Source organism: Melospiza georgiana, chromosome 8, assembly GCF_028018845.1.
Source record: "Melospiza georgiana isolate bMelGeo1 chromosome 8, bMelGeo1.pri, whole genome shotgun sequence".
In the NCBI taxonomy this organism is placed as follows: Eukaryota; Metazoa; Chordata; class Aves; order Passeriformes; family Passerellidae; genus Melospiza; species Melospiza georgiana.
The window spans coordinates 24,157,136-24,177,668 of NC_080437.1; the positions used below are offsets into that span (position 1 = coordinate 24,157,136).

At 48.2% G+C, this 20,533-nt stretch overlaps 2 protein-coding genes across 3 annotated transcripts in view; one reads left to right on the plus strand and one right to left on the minus strand.

The window, feature by feature from the left end:
- Window positions 1–12,363, plus strand: part of FBXW4 (F-box and WD repeat domain containing 4) — a 60,094-nt gene extending 47,731 nt beyond the window's left edge. For both annotated transcript variants that reach the window (XM_058029132.1, XM_058029131.1), the window contains 3 exons: window positions 10,919–11,059; window positions 11,209–11,350; window positions 11,603–12,363. In XM_058029132.1, coding sequence (XP_057885115.1) covers window positions 10,919–11,059; window positions 11,209–11,350; window positions 11,603–11,719 — 400 coding nt within the window. In that variant the 3' untranslated portion in view covers window positions 11,720–12,363. The remainder of the gene's footprint in view (window positions 1–10,918; window positions 11,060–11,208; window positions 11,351–11,602) is intronic.
- Window positions 12,364–13,346: 983 nt separating this feature from the next.
- DPCD (deleted in primary ciliary dyskinesia homolog (mouse)) lies at window positions 13,347–20,454 on the minus strand. The gene is made up of 6 exons (XM_058028996.1): window positions 20,378–20,454; window positions 20,053–20,133; window positions 19,341–19,465; window positions 18,407–18,540; window positions 14,697–14,799; window positions 13,347–13,556 (listed from the first exon to the last, which is right to left on the minus strand). The coding sequence occupies exons 1-6, from the start codon at window positions 20,439–20,441 to the stop codon at window positions 13,452–13,454; spliced, it is 612 nt and encodes a 203-aa protein (XP_057884979.1). The 5' UTR covers window positions 20,442–20,454; the 3' UTR covers window positions 13,347–13,451.
- Between the last annotated feature and the right edge of the window lie 79 nt (window positions 20,455–20,533).

Here is a 20,533-nt window from a genome sequence, read left to right on the forward strand (position 1 = left end):
CTGGGTCTTTTCCTCTGCAGGGACCTGTGTGTGAGCTGGTAGACTCATCAGCATGTGCAGGGTGGGAGGCTGAGTAGAAAGCATGGCTGGGACTCTAGCATGTGAAGCTTGATGTTACTATTCATAGAAAGGGAGTACAGAGCTGTCCTTCCAGGTCTTGACTCTCCATAAACTGTTCATCTTCCCAGCAGATCCATCTTCAAAGGCTCCAGTGACTGCCAGAAGGGATCTTGTAGGGAATGCTTCTGTTCCTTTTAGGCTTTTTGAAAGTTGTCTCCCTGGTCAGACTCCAGGATTGAGAGTGTGGCATGAAAACTTAAAATCTTAGAGCCACCTAGGACTTAAAAACTCCTCCTGAGCTTAATGTGTCCTGATAACATCTGGCAGTCAGAGCCAGGGCCTTTTGAGTTCACTGCTTACCCTTTTCTTGTGGCCACAAAAGGGCCCAGAGGCTGCCCCGAAGAGGCTGAACATGGCAAGGATGTCTAAGAACAGAATCCAGGTAATTTCTGTCAAAAAAAAAAAAAAAAAAATTGGGAAGGGTGGAATGATGCATAAGATGTGTTCTGGAAAACCAGAGGATCCTTAGCACCACTGAGGTGTTTAGTGCTGTCCAGGATCAGCTGGTTCAGTTAGGGGAGTTTTCTTTGCATCAGAGGGGTGAGTAAGTAACATTACAGCAGTTTCTGTGCCATTCTCTTCCATTGGGGTAGGTGGTCTTTTTACCCAACAGCTGAGATCTGGAACGTGCTACAAAAGGATTTAAAGCTTAAATAACCTTTTGTGTACTGATCATCTTAGTTCCAGGCCAGATAAGTCCTTGGCTGGTGCTTGTCACTGTTGGTCATGGTATGTTTTGTATTTATGACCTTCGCTGTTCCCTGACCCTGGGGCAGCCATTCTCATCCCTCCAAGAGGAAGGGGATAATGTCTTCACCTGTAAATATGTCTTGTGCTTTGAAAAGAGCTTGACTGCTTTGGTGCAGAGGAAATTTTTAGTGGGGAAAGGAAACACCTCTTGCTGCATCCCGCTCCCACAACTGTCTTTCATTTCTGACTCTGCTGAGATGATGGCGTTGGATCAAAGCCACAACAGGCAGCAACAAGCAATTGTCAAGGGAGTCTAAAGCAGGGGAATGACTGCATAATGCCAAAACACTGTCTCTGATGGCTGAAATTCCAGCTGCTGCTACACCTGGCCCTGTCTCCTGTAATGAAAGAGGATTTAGATTTTTTTCATATGCTTTTGAAGCTGGCTAGCTGCACTTGTGGAGGACATCTCTCACCCCTCACATGCTACCCTGTGCCATCTGATTGCTTTTAGATGTGGGGAAGTTGCTGTGCACTAATTCCCACTCTGGATCAAGGTGTGTGTATGTAAAAGCAGCTGTAAGTTCAGTGATTAGAGGCCTGCAAGGGGAACACTGAGCGATATGGGCCACACGATACTAACCTGTGTCCTTGCATCAAGGATCAGAGCTTGCTGACTCCTTGTCCTCTTCCAAGTACCCTTGTCCTTCCTTTAGTGAAGGATATGATGGCAGCTGCCCCTCTTGCAGGTCAGGTTCCTCTGCTCACTTCTGCCTTTCTCTATTCAGACCGTCCTGTCTTGTTTGCCAGTGTGAGTGTGTGGCTCAACAGAACAGCCACTTAATGGCAAGCAAGAGAAAAGGAAACCTTATTCAGATCCTCCTCCTCTTTTTTCTTCTTTCTATTGCCTTTGGGAGTTTTAACTCCTTGGAAGATGAGGGTCATGCACCACTGACAGCTCCAAGGCCAGCATTTGTCATTTGCCTGCAGAGAACTGTTGCTTCCCATGTTATTGGGGTGGTCTTGCATGTCATTAAGTGACAAATGCCCCTGTCTCAAGGATGCTTCTCCGTAAGATAGAATAATCCAGAGGTCTCTTTGCAGCAGCTTTTGGAGTTATTCTGCAAAGCTTGATATTTGAAATGGACCAGTGATCTGTCTTACATGGTAGTCTTCATGCTATAAACACTTTAAATGCACAAATCCTACAGTGTTCTTTCCTGTGACATGACATGCTGCAGGGCACAAGAGCTCTGAAAACAACCAAAGTTAGCTGTGCCCTGCAAGCCACCCAGATCCTCTGCCTTTTAAATAGCCAGTCTTTGTCCAACTCCTCCCCCCTTTTGAAGGTATTTTTGGCAGAGTGGGGATTTTGTTTGTTTGTTTTCTGTTTTTTTTTTTTTTTGGTTTTTTTTTTTTTTTTTTTTTTTTTTTTTTTTAAGAACCCTCTAATTTCTTGTTCGGTTTTTCTCCTGCTCCTGAGCCCTTTGAAAGTAGCTTTATGCCGTCACTGACACCAAACTGACACTTTGCGTTTCCCCACTTCTTATCCCTTTATGGCAACAGATGTTGAAATTTTGTATCCCTTTTATCTGTCCCTCTTTGCCCTCTTCCTGTAATTAGGTTTCCCTTGTTAGCAGTACAAAGTGGCCCGGTTTGCTGCCTGGCCTTTTGAGCCATTGTGTCAGAGCACATTTTTTTCCTCCTCTTTCGGAAGAGTTCCTTCCCCCTTAAGTAATAGGCAGGGTGTGGGCCAGAGCTGAGGCTTTTTCTTGTTTCTTTGTTCTCCATTTATCTCTGCCACCTTTTTCAAAGAGATGAAGAAAAAAATAGTGCATGGAAGGGGAAGATACAGAGTTGCATTTCTTGACTGTCAGGCCCCCCTGCTCTTCAGGTGTTCAAGGCAGGTGCCTTTGATGTCTGCAGCTTTTGGGGAGGTGGGAGGGAGAGGATTCATGAGAGGGACTTGGGAGTGGAGGAGAAGGGAGATTCAGGTGTATGGATGGTGCCCTCAGCAGAGGGTTGGGAAGGAGTCTGAGGTAGCCAGGCAGCTGCTGAGCAAGTTACTAATCTGTTCTGCCTGTAGTGTTGTTGCATTGTGCCCTTTCTTTCCAAGAGCCAGCATGAGTGTTACCATCTTTAAGCAGCTGGCTGAAGTTTGCTAATGTGCTGCTGCTGTGTTTCTAGTGTGTGTTTCCATGGGTCCATTGCTAGGTTACATCTGTCTGGGCCGTGGAGGGGGCAAGAATGAGTTGCTGTCTTTTCAACTTTTAGCTTGTGTTGATCTGCATCCATTTCTGTGGCTCTTCAGAGCCCATGGAGTTAAAATTTGTGCTCCCTGTGCTGATCTTAAACAAGTGTAATTGAGAGTTGAAGCATATAGCACTGAACACTATGGTCAGCTGATCACTACTGATGATTTCCTGTTTAAATCCAGTCCTTCTTGACTTTGTCTTCTGTTGTGCTCCAGTTTTTTAATTGTGTGGAAGTAGGTGAGTGAAATGAAAATCTGCAGGTCTAGTTCTTGGTTATAAGTCTTGCTGAATGTTTTCAATAGAAGTTTTAAATGTAGAGGCTTGGCTCAAGGCTTCTTAATGTTGTGTTCTAAAATAATTTCTGCAGAAGAGCATTCTCTCCCCAACTTTGAAGTCCAAGGTTTATGCAAGTTCGAGACCCTCTAATTTAATCACCAAAGGAGCTGTTGGGTGAAGGAAGCACATATATTCAGAACTGGAGTTGGTAGATCAAAAGGAAAGGTAACTGACTTCAAGAAGTGTGGGGTGTCTCTTTCACCCAGACATTTAAACTGGATTTATCCAGTCACAGAGAAGTGGGTGCATATATCTGATAACAGGAAAGACAAGCAATAGCAAATGTAACCCTGTCACTGATGCCAGTTTCACAGGATTTGGGGAGCAGCAGAGTTAATGCAGTAGATGTGGAATACCCTTTCCAGCCCTGCTTTTCTATAGATTCATATGCCAGGCATCTTTTTTCATCAAGGAAGCTCCTCCAGGTTTTGTGGGAAAGAGGCTTCTTATTCCTTTCAGACTTGCATTTCTTTCTCAGCATCTCTGTCTTGGCTGAATACAGTTTTAAATCACAATGACCAATCCAGACCTTGAGCTCTTGAGTGTTGTTGGAAGCAGGACTCCAGGCCTATGGCCAGCTTGAGCCTGTTATGGAGAAAGCTTGCTGGTGCCGGGAGCCTCTTAAGTCATGGTTCCTTGGATAACTGTCCCTTTTAGAAGACTTTGTTGTGTTCAGAACTCTGTCTCCTGTCTATAATGGATAATTTCAGTCTTGTCTGTGCAATGTATTCCCATGGTATGCATGTTTTCTCAAAACTGAGGTCTTGTTGTTCTTTACTGCTTTCTGCTTGGGCTTTGATTTTGTGACACTGTGTTTCTGAACTCTCTCACATAAGCTGGGCATCTTCTCCATTCTTTTTGTTAAGAGGGCTCTGATCCATCTTAACCTAAATGTAAAATCATTGTAAGAGGAAGAACATACAGGTGTTTATCCTAAATCCTTTCTTCCCCATGGCAGTCTTGGCCCTGTCCCACTAGAAAGGACCATAAGGCCAGCTCCTGCCTTTTGGATGTGTGCATGTTCAGGGCATGCTGCGGCCTTTGAACTCTTGTTCAGGCATATTTATGACAACTTTACAAGGCCCTGAACAATCAGAGAGCATGGGTGGGGGCTGGACACTCCAAGCACATCAATCAGTTTCATCCCTCTGAGCCAAAGCAAAAGTAATCTTTATTTTTCCCTGGGTTGAGAGAGAATCAACAGAGGCAAGAGAGAAGAATGGGAAGGAGTGAATGAGGAACCCCCTCTGTCACTGGCTAGTGGTAGCTCATTTAAACAGATGGCTTTGTTTTGATTTGGACTCTCAATTTTTTTGTCTCCCCAGTAAAGGAGACCTGCAGAGCTCTGTCCAGAAAGGGAGCAATACAGCCGCCTGTTCCCACACAAGTGGGGCGAAAGGCGAGAGGCTTTGAGAATTCCCTGCTTCTTTTCCTCGCCTCCCTCTTTTTCTCTTCCTCCAAGAAATCACAGTTTGAGAATTCCCCCCTACTCCTCCCGTTGGAAAGAAAGACAGAGAAGACATTCTTGACATTCTTTGCAGAGAAAAGGGGTTAAATGTCTGAATTTGGGGGTCACCATGTTATACAAATTGCAATCTAATCGTTTTTACAAGAACACACGTGTGCTAAGAAAAGGAGCCGTGGACAAGAAAGAAAAGGGGATAGACAACCTTTTTTGTCCTATCTTCTTTTTTTTTCCCCCCTCAAGGTTTTGGACTATTGTCATGTCCTGTCTCTCTCCCCGCCTCACCCCCGAGAGGGAGAACATTGGTTTTATAGTTAAATTGGTTCGTAAAGCAGAAGGGCTTGGTGCCATTTCTGTTTGTTTTCCCAAATAAAAGCCCCAGCAGGGTCTCTTTTGCACCGTTGTGGCTTTATTTGAAGAAACTGGCTTTTTCCCATAGCCCAGTGTGTCAGTTTATCCTCTGAACTTAACCTTACGGGAACCCAACAACAAAAACTCACAGGGTCCCAGAGCTGGAAAGGTAAAGAAATTGTATCTTTTTATTGGACCATTTAAGATGTGTGTGGGCCAATTCAGAGAAAGCAGAAGAAAAGAAGGCAAAACTCCCTTTTCTGTCTCTCCTCTCAACACAATCTCAGACCGTCGTTGGTGTCTTTCCCCCCTACTGCCTTGAGTCCCTTCAGCTGCACTGAGGAATCAGAGAGAGGCATTTGCCCTGAAAATCACTTGAAACAGCATCTCTGAGCCATTTCACTTGGATGTGCTCCCTCAAAATTCCCCAATCCAATCCCACACCTCCCTGCAGGAATTAGTAGCCTAGTCTAAATGCAGGGGCAGCTTTGGGGTAGGATAGAAGAATAACTTTGCTAAGGATCCCTATGTACAATACAGATGTTTTTTGATCAAGCCTTTCCCTTCTTAGCACAAATTGCTGCATCTCCTCAGTGCCTCAGCTGCTATTGCAAAGCACCTAGAAGAACAGCAGCTCAGCTCTTCCCTTTGGTTTTGGTGCACTCTCCTAACTGGGTGACAGAAATTGTGCAAATGCTACACTTGGGATAATTATTTTTAAAAGGATTTTGTTGTTTGATACTCAGATCAAATATCCCAGTGTTTGGAACTGAACAGGACTCTTTATACCTTTTTTTTTTTTTTTTTTAAGTATATGTTTCCCACCTGTCTTGTTTCAAATAGTTATTTGGGCTGAAATACTGGTTTACAGCTCTCTTTGGTTTCTGAACAGTCATCTGCTTATGTGCAGTAGATTCTCCTCTTTGGTGGATGATCGCAGTTCACAGATGAGGATTCCAGAGCAAGTGAATTGTCCTCAGTTTTGCACATCTCTGTTTTCAACAGACGTTCAAAATTCAGCAGTTTCCTAGAGTTTGCATATTTATATAATATCAATTGTAGTAAATTTGGGTCACCAGAAATTGAGGGTAGGGAGAAAAATGTTTTTTTCATTCCAGCTTTTGGAGTGTAGTTTCTTGTGCACTGGAGACAGCTGGGCAAGATACTCAGCAAATGGGCAGGTTCCAGGGAGGTGGGTGCAGACTTCTTTTGGACTCTGACTTTGAGAAAGATCTCGGGGAGATCCTGAGCTTTTATGGCCATGCAAATAGTTACAGTGGCTTGGGAGGCCATGTATAACTTTAACTTGGTGAAGCAACTTTCCATGGGTTATCTGGAAAGTAACCATCTGGGCTCTGCCATGACTGACCTTATTTTGTCTTCATATTAGTGATTGAGAAGGAATAGAACTTGAGGCTGTTTAAAAAAAGAACAACAACTTAAAGAAACCAGACTGTTTCTTCCCTTTACTTTGCTTCCGGGCTGCCTGTCTTCTGGAGGTATCAGGAGAGCTATGCTCATGGCTAGATTTCTAGCATGGGAAGGAAAGAGTGAAATGTGGAAATCCTGAATAAATATTTGATTTAAAAAGTAATTTTTAGAAGTCTTGAAGAACTTGGAAATTGATTGAGATGAATCAAAGGATTCTCTATAGTGTCTGAACAAAATGCCTTTCACTGTTGGACTCATCAGTTGGATACATTTACCAGGCACATCAACTTGGTTTAAACATCTTGTTCTATCACAAAGGAGTCTGGAGACTATTGCCAACACAGCTTTCCTGTACTAGGGATGAAATAGGCTGCTGGATTTGCTCTGGCTCTGTTCCTTGTGGGCAGGTATTGGATTAGTGCCAATATTATTCAGTCTATCTAGATGCTTAACAGGAAGTATGAAAAATTAGGAATATTATGAGATTCCTCAGCACTTGAGGCTTACTTGTGTGTTTGTAGGTGCTGGATTGGCCCAGGTGGTTTGTGGTTAAAGTGCTGAAATGGAGAGTTCTTGCTCTAGAGTGGTATTTCCAGAAGACTTGCACTGTCACATTTGTGATTCTGCCTCTCCGAGCTCCACTGGTGCAGAGTTGTTTCTCTTGGTGCCACCCAGCACTGGGACTGAATGTGGGCACTATCTGGCCCAGGCTGTTCAGTGCAAAGACAAGCAAAGCTCCTACCATCTGCACAGGTTACTACCTGGCTTGCCTGAAAAAGACCTGGGAGTGAAACAGCTACTTGCTACTGCTGGAGGGGCATGGCAGGGTGGGGACATGGTGTGGTCCTTCCACATTTGGGCTCGCTTGCTCTTCACAGACACTTCCTGAGCAACCTTCACAGCCTGTAACAAGGACAGGGCCTCTGAAATACTGAGGATCAGCCTACTGGGATTTGAAAGGTGTTTAGGTGAAAAACGGACCACCGATTAAAGAAGATGGCTGTTTCCTGCTGTGTTTGGCTGCTGCTGGGGAAAAGGTCCAAGATAGCTATGCCATCTCTTTCTGTCCCTCACGGAGAAGGTATCTTTGTCTCTCTAAGTTGTTAGAAACCATTGGTGATGTGCTGGTGTAGGTGCTGCTGTTCTGTTGCCTGTTCATGGGTTATCTTGATCCTTTATGGGTTATTAAGGATTAGCTGTGAGTTTTGCTCCCAAGCTGTTCAGGTATGAGGTTTGAGGGGAGGGATTATTTGGGATAACCAAGAGTGGACAATTTGTGGGCACTAACTTGTGATCCCAAGACTAGAAGAGTTTTGGTGGCAGAATTCCCTTCCCAGCATGGGTTCAGCATGGCTATGTATGCTGCAGCACATAGAGCTAAGCTGGCATGGTGATAGCTGTCCAGAGACACCTTAACCTGCTGAATAAAGGGGAAATACTAATAGTGTTCTGCATCTTTTTCACCTGAAGTGTGCCCATGCCAGAACACATTGGTGGGTTTTTTGTGTCCCCAGTGTAGAGCACAGTAAATTTTCCCCTGGTGCCAGATGGTTAAGTGCTTCGCTGTAGCAACTACCACATTGTCTCTGTAAATTGCCAAAGAGCTGCTCCTGTTTCCAAAGGCTGCAGATCCCACCTGAGAGCTGCTTTGACTGACCTGTTTCTTGGGCCAGGAGAACTGAACTGATTAACAAACCAGCAAAGCAAGGTTTACTTTGCTGCAGTAAGTTGCAAGTATCTGTGCTCATTTTATGCCTACAGAGAAAAGCCAATCCTGTTCTTTTCTGCTTCCTTTTTTTTTTGTTGTTGCCTTTTCTTTCATTTTTGTTGCCTGGGATGGAAATGTAAGCAGAGGGAGGAAAACTGGTGTGACTCTGCTGAAGTGCTTGGTTACCACTGCAGTGAGGTGTCAAGGCAAGGAGAAACACTGGGAGTGAAGCACCTGGGTGGTGCTGAGGGTCCAAGCTGCTGGTGCTGCCTAGAGCTTGCTGGGGTAGCTCACCTCTTGGGAGTAACTCCTCGCTCCTGCCTGAGCAACTGGCAGAAGATTCTTATGCATCTCACAGGTAATCCAAGGATTCTTGTCTGGGAGAGCAGCTGACTCCTCCTCATACCTCTATTGTGTGTCTTACAACTCTGGGCCACACATACATCTTGTAGGATGAAGAAGGTTTTGCAGAAGCCTTGATAAGGGCTGTGTGCATGTCTATCTGTTCTGCTGGCTTTGCAGAATGGCAGATGGAGGGGATCTGTGTGCTTGGAAGGGTGGGGGAGTGCCAGAGCACTCATATCCATCCATGTCTCACTTCAGAGTGGATCTGATGACTCACCTGTGCCAGCCAAACCCCACTGCTCTTGCTCATGGTGCTCAAACCATGAGTACTTCAATCTCTCAGCCTACAGACAGGTGCAGAATTGCTGCTGAGTTGGTTTACAAGTAACCTTCCAAGGGTTAATGTATTGTGAGAAGGTTGCAAAGGGCTGAAGCTTGGAATCCCCTCGATTCCTTGCCTGGAGAAACACAAAGTCCAATAAGCCAGCACCCCTGGATTCGTGTTGGGGGGGATTAATTCATGCACTTGATGTTAAAGCTTGTCCGAGAGGTTTGCATGGGGGGGCCATTGCTAGGGCTGGTTGGCCTCTCTAAATGGTTGCTAGGGCCCTGGCATCAAGGTCCAATGTAGCTGCCCACAGCCACGGTCACGGAGGGAATTACACAGCCACAAAGAAATTGTTATTCTACATAATCTGCTCTTTGGAGAGTGACTGTGGGGAAACAGGCTGGCCCCAGCATGCCGCCAGCTCTGTGATCATAGAAGCGTGCTGGCTGCAAAGATCGGCCAGGGCTCGCCTTCTGATCTGGGGACACCAGGGCTCGAGGCGCTAATCTGCTTTATCAGCGATTTCTCTCTCCTGACACAAAGGTGTTTACTTGTTTTAACATCTCCCAGGACTCTATTTCTCCTTTTGTGTGGTCTTTATCCCCCGATGAGGGCTTTAGCCCAGATTACAGACAGAATTAAGGCATTTGGCGATGTGCCTCAGAACTGTGTGATGCTGGATCAAGGAGCAGAATGTAACAAAATAATGGAGGGAGATGCTGAGAATGACCCCACTGCGGGATCCGTGCTGTTGGCTTTCACGACTGCTTCATTGTCCTGAGAAACAGGAGGCTGTTGGTGAGGGGTGGCCGTGCAGCAGAGTTTGAAAAGCAGGTGCTTCAAGTTTTATTGTGTCCAGCATTTTTGCTGTAAAGGGTGTGAGGAGAAGGAGAAGGAAAAAAAGGAGGGTTTGCAATAGGTGGCCATTTCAAGAAGCTGGGCAGATTGCCCACTCCATTCCCAAGAGTCTGTCGTGTCTGAATACTAGTGGCTGCTGCAGCAGGTGGAATGACACTGGGACAGGCTTTGCCATGCACCTGATGCCATTCCGTGTGACCCAGGGAAGAGGCTCAAGCTTCTTCTTGAAGTCTGGCAGGCTGGGACCTCACCAGACACTATCCACCAGGTGAGCTGCTGGTTTGCATATAAACAAGCAGCAGAGTGATACCACCACAAAGCACTCAGCATACAGCTTCATGGAGATCTTGCTTTTGCTCTTTCACTGCAAGCAAGGAATTAAAAAGGAGGAAGGGGTCAGGAAAAGGAGAAAAATCTAGCCTTTGGAAAGTCATCTCCAGATGATTGATCATTGGGGTGGTTGCTTGTGACCTATTTCATTCAGCCCCAGATATGGTGTTTGTAGAATGTGGTATAACTGGAGGGGGTTGAGGAGAGCAGCCATGGCAGACTGGGTTGGGAAAGTCTGATTTGCCTGTGGATCTGTGCTGTGTGTCAAAGATCTAGGAAAATATCGCAGTAGACCGTATTTTGAAGGACAGTATGGGATGGGATTGAACCTGTAAATGGCTCTTGTAGACTCTTTGGAGTCTCACTAAGCTGGGAGTTGTCTCCTATGGAAGTGGAGCCATATAATTCAGAATACTGGTCACTTCTCCCATTCTGCTGGGGGTCAGCTGCACCTGTACCTTGGCTCTTCCTCTTCCAGCTGGGACTCCTGCTGGTCACCCTTCATGACCCTTCATGGTTAATGGCCCAACCAATAGTAGAAGCTGGGGGTGGGAGACAAAAACTATGTGGGCTTTTGTATTCTGTTATATCACAGAAATGAGATCTGGAAGACTTCTGTGACACCATCTCTGCTCTGGCCAGCTGAACTGGAAGGGCTTTTCGCTCTGAATGACTCTTCCACCTAATGTGTTTCATTGCAGTGGTCAGCTGTTGACCTGTTTAGGGACCGACTTCCACCGTGGAGCTGGAGTCCTGGATGTGTTCTACGAAACGCCCTCCCTTCTCCTGTCCTGTGGGTATGACACCTACATCCGCTACTGGGACATACGGACCAGCACCAGGTGAGCCTGCCCTGCTGGGGCCCACGTGAGGCTCCTGCACTGTCCTTGTGCAGCGTCTGGGAATCAGCTCTCACTGAATTAGCTCCTTCAGGCAAAGTGGATGGAGGAATGGAGGCTCAGCCCTGCTCTGGTTTGTGTTGCCCTTGCAGGAAGTGCGTCCAGGAGTGGGAAGAGCCCCATGACAGTGCCCTGTACTGCATAAGGAGTGATAAGAACCATATGATTGCCAGCGGCTCTTCCTACTACGGTGTGGTGCGCCTCTGGGATAAGCGGCAGACTCGGTGCCTGCAGGTGAGCACCAGTGGGAGACTGAGCAGCAGCAGAGCTTCTCAGCTGTTCTCTGGCAGCCCAGTGTGCATGCCTTGTGGGAAGAAGAAAGAGGGGCTGCTGGGCTGTCTTTGGGGCTAGTCCACCATGGCAAACCTACCCTATATGCAGGGAAAACCTGCTTTCTCAGACATCTCAGCCTTTGGATCTGTAACACCACCCAGCATCTTTGGGCTGACCTTGTTTCTGAAAGGTTGATTCTCCTGTTTTTTGCAGAGCTTTCACCTGTCTTCACCCACCAGCAGCCCAGTGTACTGCCTCCGTTTCAGTACCACCCACCTGTACGCTGCCCTGGCGTCAGCCCTGCACGTCCTGGACTTCACGGCCTCGTGAAGAGCACCACAGCTGCTTCTGGTGACCCCAACTCAGCAGAGCTGACACTTGGCTCAGGGAATTGCAGGGCAGGAGAGGTGAGAAAGGCCCACAAGGCTTCTGAAGGGAGGTTTTTGCCTGCCAGAAAGCTACAATGAAGAGTGCACAAAGGGCCAAACTTTCTCAACCGTACCTGCCTGTTAGTGAAAATAATAGGCCAATTGTCTTTACCCTTTTTATTTTGTGCAAGTCAGGAATTGTTTTATTGACTGTGTTACTTCTTTTCTTTTTCTTTTTCCTTCCTTTTTTTTCCTGTGGATACATCATTTGAGGGGCAGGTTGAGCCAGGATGCCCCATCAGCTTTGTGCTGATCAGTTTGAGATCAGCCAAGCTCTAAGCATGTGAAACAAGACTAGGCTGTGTGTGGGGTGAACTGATTTGGTGGAAGGGAAGGGTGCCTGGAGCGAGGCCCACCTTTCTCCTTAACTTGCTGTTCTGACAGCTGCTTGTGTTGTCCTTCACAGCCAAGAGCAACAATTGAGCTAAAAGGCAGAGCCAGCCCTGCTTTCAGTGTGCCTCCCCAAGCTGGCCGTCAGGTCAGGCTATGCACTTGGCAGGGCTGAAATGGTCGCGTTATGCTAAATAAAACTGAAAGGAAACAAAAGAGATTGTATGTTTTGTTTCAAGTTCTGAAGGGCTGTGATGTTACCTGCTGATTGCAGGGGCCTGGGTGGGTGGGGGAGGTTGGACCTATTTTCAGATCCTGTCTCCATGTCTTATAGATCTCTCTCCCTGGCTAGACCCTGTGACACTGCTGCATTGAAGGCGATTCCTGGGAGTTTGGATCTCCTGTCACTTTTTCAAACAAGAATTCAAAAATTAGGATCTGTGACCCATTTGGTGCCTGCTTAATGAAGCAGCAAACCAGACTAGTATGAACACCTGGATGTGATTTACTGGGGTCCTGTAGACACATCCAAGTGGGCTCTGCCACTGCTTCCCCTCTGTGCCATGCCAATGGAGGCAGCTGCATCTTGGTCCCTGCCCTCTGCACAGCCCTGTCACGTTGTGGATGGCTGGCACTAAGGAAGCAGCTGCATGTCTTCCTCTTTACCCTGTTTCATAGGCTGTGCCCACTCAGGTCTAAACATTGATGCTGTTTGCAGAGATAGCAAAGTCACCAGAGCATCCTGACTTGCATGGAGGAGCTGCATAACTGCACAGGAGGGAGCTGCTCCCAAGCTCATCTCAGGCAAGTAATGGCTGTGAGGAGGGAGTTCTTGTTTTCCAAACATTACTGCCTTCAGCAATGGGGAATTCCCAAGGTGTCATGTTGGATGGGGACAGGGCTGCTGGTTGTCGATGTGGTGTGCTTCCTTTGCAAACTACAGCTTCCCACAATTCACAAAAGGATTATTGCATCCCTGGAAATGGTCCAGGCCAGGCTGGATGGGACTTTGAGCAGTCTGGTCTAGTGGAAGGTGTCCCTGCCCATGACAGGGAGGTTAGAATGAGATGACCTTTAAGGTCCTTTCCAACACAAACCAATCTACAGTTTTATGAAGTGTCTGCATAAATCAGCAGGCCAGGGCAGCAGACAGGTCAACTGCCCTGCCATCTTCCTAGGCTTACAGAGATTCCTCCAAATTACTCTGTTAACAACAAACCCATTTTTATTAGATAAGGCAAAATAAACACCATGAAGCTGTGCCAGAGAGCTGCCCCTCACCTCAACCTCTTAGCAGCCACTGCCTACTGGGTCTTACAGTCTCCATCCCCACTGTTAGCTGCCTTTATCTTCTTCAGCTCCTTTTGCAGCTGCTCTTCTGCAGCCAGGATCTCCTTCGGCTTCTGGTACTGTAGGACAGAGAGAAATGCCCTTAGTGCTCCTGAACTCCTGTTCAGCCTCTGCTCCAAGCAGACCAACTGCAGCCTGTTGCTGCCAGCCCAGCAAGGGCCCTCCTGCCAAGGGAGGCCTTGCCCTTACCAGCAGCCTCTGAAGCCCATTTAGAGAGGTGGTGCCATCAGGCTAAAGACATTTGCCAAGTTCTGGAGTGTCTTTTATGGTGCAAGTAAAACTTTCCAGTTAGGTGTGGAATCTTGGCCCCCACCAACCCCTCTGGAATATCCTGGCAAGCAGATCCTTGCTGTGCTCACTGACCATATGATCACAAGTGTTTTATATATACATATATAATATATATGTATATAAAATATGCATTATTTTTTTTTATGCAGAGAGAAGGAAAAGTTGCAGTTCCTCTGTCTTCCCCTCAGAGGCCTCTCACCCAGCTGCAGCTTAGTGGTGGATGCAGGTGCTTTTTGCAAGGTTTGGCCAGTAGCAAACAGAAGCTCAGGAGGACTCAAGGTGCTCCTCTTGGCCCATCTCCTCTGCACGTGCAGCCCAGGTCTGCTGCCAGGTTTCTCATGGAGGGTGTGCCCTCTGTGTAGCTGAGTCTGCACTGAATAAGGCAAACACCTGTTGCTCAAAAGCATCTGTCTGCTCCTTGCAACAAGAAGTTGCAAGTGTGTCCATGTTCCTAGTCTCTTGCTTCTGCCATGTGTCTGGAAGTGTTCCCTCTCTGACACAAAGCAGCAGGTGATTATTTTTTATTGTACTGTTTTAAGACTCTGAGACCTCAAAGTGCAGCAGGTCCTTGGGCTTTTATGCTCTGAGACAAGAGAAACTTAATGTCCCTGAGAGTGGAGGCTTGCTCAGGCTTGAGGGAGATAATACATGGAAAACAGGGCACGACAGACACTCTTCCACCTGCATGTCACCTTGAGCAGCAAGCAGGGCCTCTCCTGCCACCTGGGATCTCTTGGCTAGTGTCAGCACGCCCAGTGTAATCTGAAACTCCCACTGTCTATGTGACAGAGAAGGAGCTGCATGGGTGACCCTCAGCTCTGCTTCATTTCCCCACATGTAAGAACTTTAGCTTCTTTGTGGACATAAAGAGAAGGGCAGAGTGCTGATGTGCATGGTTAAAACCTCACCGTGATGATCAGGGTGTTGTTAGCATGGGTGAAGCTCAGGGCAGCTGCATCCAAGGGGAGGTGATATCGGTCCAGATCAGGAATAGAGAACTTTTTATAGTACCTACAAATGAGAGAGGAGACAGAAATAAGGAAGGTGGGGTTTCTATTCTGCCACTAGGAGTGCTGAGACACAGCCTGCTGGTCTACAAAGTGTACATGAGGACAACAGACCTCTCAGGGTTGGCAGCAGGCCCTTGTGCCATGTTGTGTGCCTGCCGATGCCCCCAGGTTAGCAGGAGCACTAGAAACAAACTTCCAAACTGGAAACCAGAGCTGGCAAAGTCCTGAAGAGCTCTGGTGTGTGACAGCAGGCTTGGTCCCTCCAGCATGCCTGTATGTGTACTGCCAGCTAAGGTTAGACTACTCAGCCCTACCAAAGTGTTCCTTGTCTTTTTCCTTGTCCATGGCCTCTCATTACCTCTAAGTAACAGCTTCCTTTAGCTTTTGTCAAAATGGATGTCAAAGCTCTTGTGCCATGTAACTTTCCTCTGTGATGCACCATTTTGTGTTGCAATCCTTCCTAAACCCTTCTTTTTAACTTCTTGCTGCACTTCCTAGGTAGCTTCTTGCTTTGGTGGCATGGTGGTGCTCATGCATACCCCGGGCGCAGTTTTCCAGGTGTAACTGCCCACAACCACCTGAGCCTCTGCTCTGCAGCATCTCTGCATGGTGGCTGTGGTGCTCCTCTGCACTTACAGCTCTCCTAGTTCCCTCCCTGGTTTCTATCCCAGTCTTCCAGTAACCTCTCACAACCAAGCACAGGACAGAGAGGTTTTTGCCAGGTAAGAGATTTTCTAAGACTGTGGAGCCAGAACGCAGTAGACTTGTGTCTGTGTTTGCCTGAGATCTTCTGTGCTTGGCATTGTTTGCCTTGCATCTACAGCTTCTCTCTGGGGCTGTACCAAATACACTGGCTGGTGGTCCTGTGCCCACCTAGAGGCAGGGCTGGGTTCTTAGTCTCTTCCAACACTCTTGTGGGCAATCCTCTCCAAGGAATTAGCCTGTAGCTGGTACTGAGGTGCCTGTAGCAGAATGGGAATAGGTAGTGGCTGCTACCATGAGGGGTGGTTCTCAATTCAGCTGGCCGTGTGTGAGGCTTGGCCTCTCGAGCTACCTCTGCCCAAAGTGCAGTTTATTTTCCAAGTCACGGTGAAAACAGCTACAAAGGGCAAATGGCTTTCCCGGTGCAGTGGGAGGAATGTACACGGCTTGTTACCGCAGGGCTCAAACCGTTCTGTGTTGTCACTGCTGTCGGTATTTGGAAAAGGTGGCAGACATGGATAATAAGGGAGATGTCAAAGGTTAAACAGCAGAGATTAGATGAACACAAAGACATGTTAAGGAAGTGTTAACTTCTTACCGATTAGACAAAAAAAAAAGCAGTACACAGAAAAAAACCCACTGTTTCAAAGGGCCTTGGGAGTCATCAATGAAACAGCAGCATTCTGCTGCCCCAGGACTAAGGAGAAGGGGAGAAGAATGGCTTTGGCTGGCCTCAAACTAAAATCTGTGACAAGATCAAAGGAAACCAGATCTGCCTTGCCAACCCCTCCTCCTCCTAACATTACCACTGCCTCTCACTACAATAATTGAATCAGGTTTGGTGTTTGGGGAGGTGGCTTTCTAGGTTTGTTTTTAGAGTTCAGTTTAATGGATTTATTTTACAGCAAGAGGTTTTAAGCAAATCCCACTTGAGCAGCCCTTGCCGTGGCCAGGGGGAACAGAGTGACTGGTGGAAGAGCTCCTGTCTGGGCTGGGGAGGTAGCTGATGGGTGGTTATCCCAGCCAATGCAAGCTGATTCTCTGCCCTCTCCTCTCACCCCATGGCCAAGGGGCAGTATTACACTCTGAGCCCGAGTCCTGGCCCGTGATCCACAGTCCGTATGTGAAATCACCTCTATTATTTTCCTACTGGAAACCCACTTTTTGTTAGCCCGTAGGGAAAACTGCTACTGGTATGCTGAGAATTTAGAGCTGAGCTACTTAGTAGTGACTTGGCAGCCCATCCTGTTACTTGTGCCTCTGGCTGGCGGTCAGCACAGCTCTGTTGCTCAGAAGCAGCATGGCTGACTTCCAAGGCTTGGAGAGGCTCCGAGGCTTCCTTTCTCTCCCGTAGGGATGTGCGCTCTCTCTGTGGATTCCATGCTGCTGTTGCTATCTTGGAATTAGTTGCTGAGTGGTGCCTTGCCCTGGCTGAGACCCAGGAGAAATGATCTAAGATATCCTGGAGCCTGTACTAAGTGTGCTAGTGCTGGTGTCTGTCCCTGCTCCCTACTGACAGCAACGTCATTCTTGTCCTCAGTGAGGTGGCTTTCAGCTTTAATTCTAAAAGTCCTTAACTGTCAGACACAGGCCATGAGTTGCTGTGGGGTCCTCTGGCACCAGTCTGTGAGAGAACAAGTGTGAGCTGCTCATGGAAGACTCTCCTGAGAGCAGTACAAAAGAACCAGAAGTCAGGTAGGGCATAGGTAAAGCCTCAGTGCTACATTATAACCTTATGCCACCTAAGCAGGAAATTCCCACATACACACAACTATCAGTAGGACTGGGAGTAGATAAGCCTGTCTGTGACAGTATGTGGTTGGATTTAGGATCAAGTACTCCATTCCTGTCCTAGCTCCACGGATATCCATGTGTGGCTGATGGGAATCTCATTCATCTTTTGCTACGTGGGTCTCCCTACTAAAGCACCACTGTTCTGTGAATCCCTCTGTGTGCATTTAGGCCAACATCTTTCTGTATTAGAGGTGTAATTTCTTGCTGTTTCTATGGGTTAACTTTCCTCTTCCCAGCCTTCTGGTTTTGAGCCCCCAGGTGTGCTGATGTGCAGAGCTCCAGCAGCCCTTTGCCGGGAGACTCGCGGGTGCTGCTTCGCGAAGCCCTCGGCAGCAGAGGGGCCGCAGTTCTGTGCCGACAGCACCACCTAGAGCCACTTCCATCAGCTTCCCTTGTGTTCCCAAGGCTCGTTCCGTGCACTCACTTCCCAATACTACAGCTCGTCTTGGCTTATCTGAAGCTGTAGATGCTTTGGGACACGGTGTGTTTTTCATTCCATGTGAGATGCCATGTATTGACACTGCAAGATGTGGCTTTAACAACATTTTCTGTTTTCATCCTCCCATCTCAAATCTCTCTTGGCAGAACACTGTGGGGCTTCCTTCCCAGATTCAGTCTGCCTTTTTTTGCTTGCTACCTCCAGATCATATCACTGGCACTGTGACTATTGGACATGTTTATGCAGGGAGATCTGTTTGGGTGCCCACGATTTTGCCGTCCATGTTGAATCCTGCAGCATTCTGAGATGCAGTGACTAAAATCAGAGAGAGAAAATGGAATATTCTAGCTTCAAGAAGTCTGCAAGGCTCCTACTTTATTTTTCTGAGAAAGTGATATTTGACAGGGTAAGAACACTGCAAGCACCACCCTACAGGAACCAAGATGAGTTTGCAATGGCCAATGCAGAGCTTGGGGGGCCCTACTTGCAAACGTGTCTGAGGCAGCTGGGAGTGGAAATTGGGCAGCAGGAGACATGTGCTGCAAGGTGAGGCCCCTGAGCCCTTGCACACTGGGACAGAAGAGAGGACAGCCCCCTGTGCCATCACTAGCCTGCCCCCTGTGCCTGCCCACCCCAGGGGACTGTCAGCACCAGCAGTGCTGTCCTTACTGACTTCTTGTTGGTGGTCCGGATGACGCAGCAGCGCTGCTCCTCCTCCACGCAGACGCTGTAGACCTCTTTGGGGTAGGGGAGGTTACGGATCCGCCACTGGAAGCTGCTCAGGGTATCCTTCCTCATGAAGATAGGCTACAGCAAACAAGTACCTTTAGCAAGGCCCCTCCAGCTGTCTCCTCTCCTCCCTGTCTCCTTCCTCTACTACCTTGTGAGACTCCACATGGGGATAGCTATTCTTTCACACTGGAGCATTAAGGAGTAACTGAAGAAGCTGCCTGAGCACCACCTTCCTACAACTAAGGTTGCTCTGCCTTTGCCCAGGACACTGCTTGCAGGAGGCTGAAAGTGTTTACTCAGGAAGCCTTGCCAGTACAGGGTTACAGGGTCACAGACAACCAAATACTGAGCTCTGCCTGCTCTAGGAACCTGCTGGATTCAGTCCTAGCTCTGCCCCAGTTTGTGGTGCAGAGCTGTGCTTGTGTTTCAGACACATAGCTTCTGAAAAGATGATGAGAGACTAAACCAGCTGTGCCCTCAGCTAGAGGGGTATGAAGATGAAACAAGCTGTGCCCTATTAGGGAGCAGCCTGCTATGCACTGCCTGTGCCTTTCATTGCTATCACCTTTGTTTTCTATCCCCTGACTTGTCCTGGCACTGGCCTTCCTGTCACCCTGCTCTTTCAAGACAGGATAGCAGTTGGCCAACACAGCAGTACAGTTTCGTTTCTTAAGGAAACTACAAATGTCTTGAAGACTCCTAAAAAACCTAAGCTGTGCCTTCTTTCTACTCAGCCCTGCAGTTCTGGGGTGATTTGTAGCAGAGTGCTGGCTGCTTTAAGGCTGTCTCTTGGTGATCTGCACTCTACCAACTACTGCTGTAAGGACAAGACAAGGCAGTTTTAGGTGCAGTGGTACCTGCAGACCCTTACGTACATTTGAGCTGCTCTCTGTTATAAGCTCTGACTCCAGTGCTCCCAGGAGTGGCGAGGTTGGCTCTCCCACTTCCACCTGCCACTTGCCCGTGCCCCCAAGGGTGTTCTTCTCTCGCCATTTTCTACCTGGGGAAGAGAGAAGGAGGGTTTTCATTCTTCTGCTCTTCAATAACTCCAGCACCTGACTGCAAAAGCTGCCCAGCACACTGAGATGATATGAATACATGTATCTTAATTCCAGTAATTTCGATCTTGGTGTGAGTTGATCTGCTAGTTGGCCTATTCCTAGGTCAGACATTCTGTGCTGAATGCCTCTCTTTTGCTACTTGGTGCTGAAGCCATGGTGGGGTTGCGACAGGTGCTGTGCTGCAGCTGATGTGGTTTTGGACAGGAGCCATAAGCAAACACTTTGTTTGTGGTAGCAGAAGCCACCAAAAAGCGTATTTCAGCCCTTCATGTGGTACAGACTTGGTGCCTGGCACCTATGTTGGCAATCCCATCTAGTCCATCCTAGTGTGTTGTGACAGAGGGGGTGTTTGGGGGAGATCCTGGGCGACAGCAAGGTCTGCTATGCCATGAAAGTCAGAGAAGCCTGGCTGCAAGCTGGACCCTACAAAATTCTGCTACAGACATGCCTGTCTCCCAGAATAGGCAGGGATGATTTGTTCCTGACTAGGTGGTACAGACCCACTGCCCTGCAGAGCAACACTTACTTATTAACTGGCCAGTCTTAATGTCGTACTCTTCGGCCATCTCCTTCCCATCCTCGAACAAGTAGTGGATCTTCCGCTTCCCTAGAGGCAAGGCAGGTGGTGAGAGGAGACGGGATACACCTATCCCTGGGTAAAGGGCTCTGCCCCACTGCCTGGGGCCCTATCCCATGGTCCGGGACCCCGTCCCACCGCCTGCGTTATGGCCTTGTGTCCTTCCCTGGGGCCCGGGCTGCGGGGCTGTGCCCAGGAGAGCTCCCCTCCGCGCCCGCTCGCTGCAGGACCACCCCTCACTGCGCGGCTATCCCGACCCTCGCCCCGCGGTTACCGTCCTGCACCAGCGCCGTCTTGCCGGCCGCCCGCAGCCGCTCCAGCCAGCTCGGCACCGCCATGGCGGCCGCGCCGTCGCCGCGGCAACGCGGAAACTTCCGCCCGCCGCCCGGAAGCGCTTCCGGCCCGGCCGAGCCGAGCGCGGCCCTGCCCG

Excerpts from the sequence above, each read along its gene's own strand:
- DPCD (XM_058028996.1), bottom strand. The coding sequence starts at position 20,441 with ATGGCGGTGCCGAGCTGGCTGGAGCGGCTGCGGGCGGCCGGCAAGACG. Across the intron at positions 20,134-20,377 it reads GACGGCGCTGGTGCAGGACG|GGAAGCGGAAGATCCACTAC; the intron begins GTAACCGCGGGG and ends CCTTGCCTCTAG. Across the intron at positions 19,466-20,052 it reads TAAGACTGGCCAGTTAATAA|GTAGAAAATGGCGAGAGAAG; the intron begins GTAAGTGTTGCT and ends TCTCTTCCCCAG.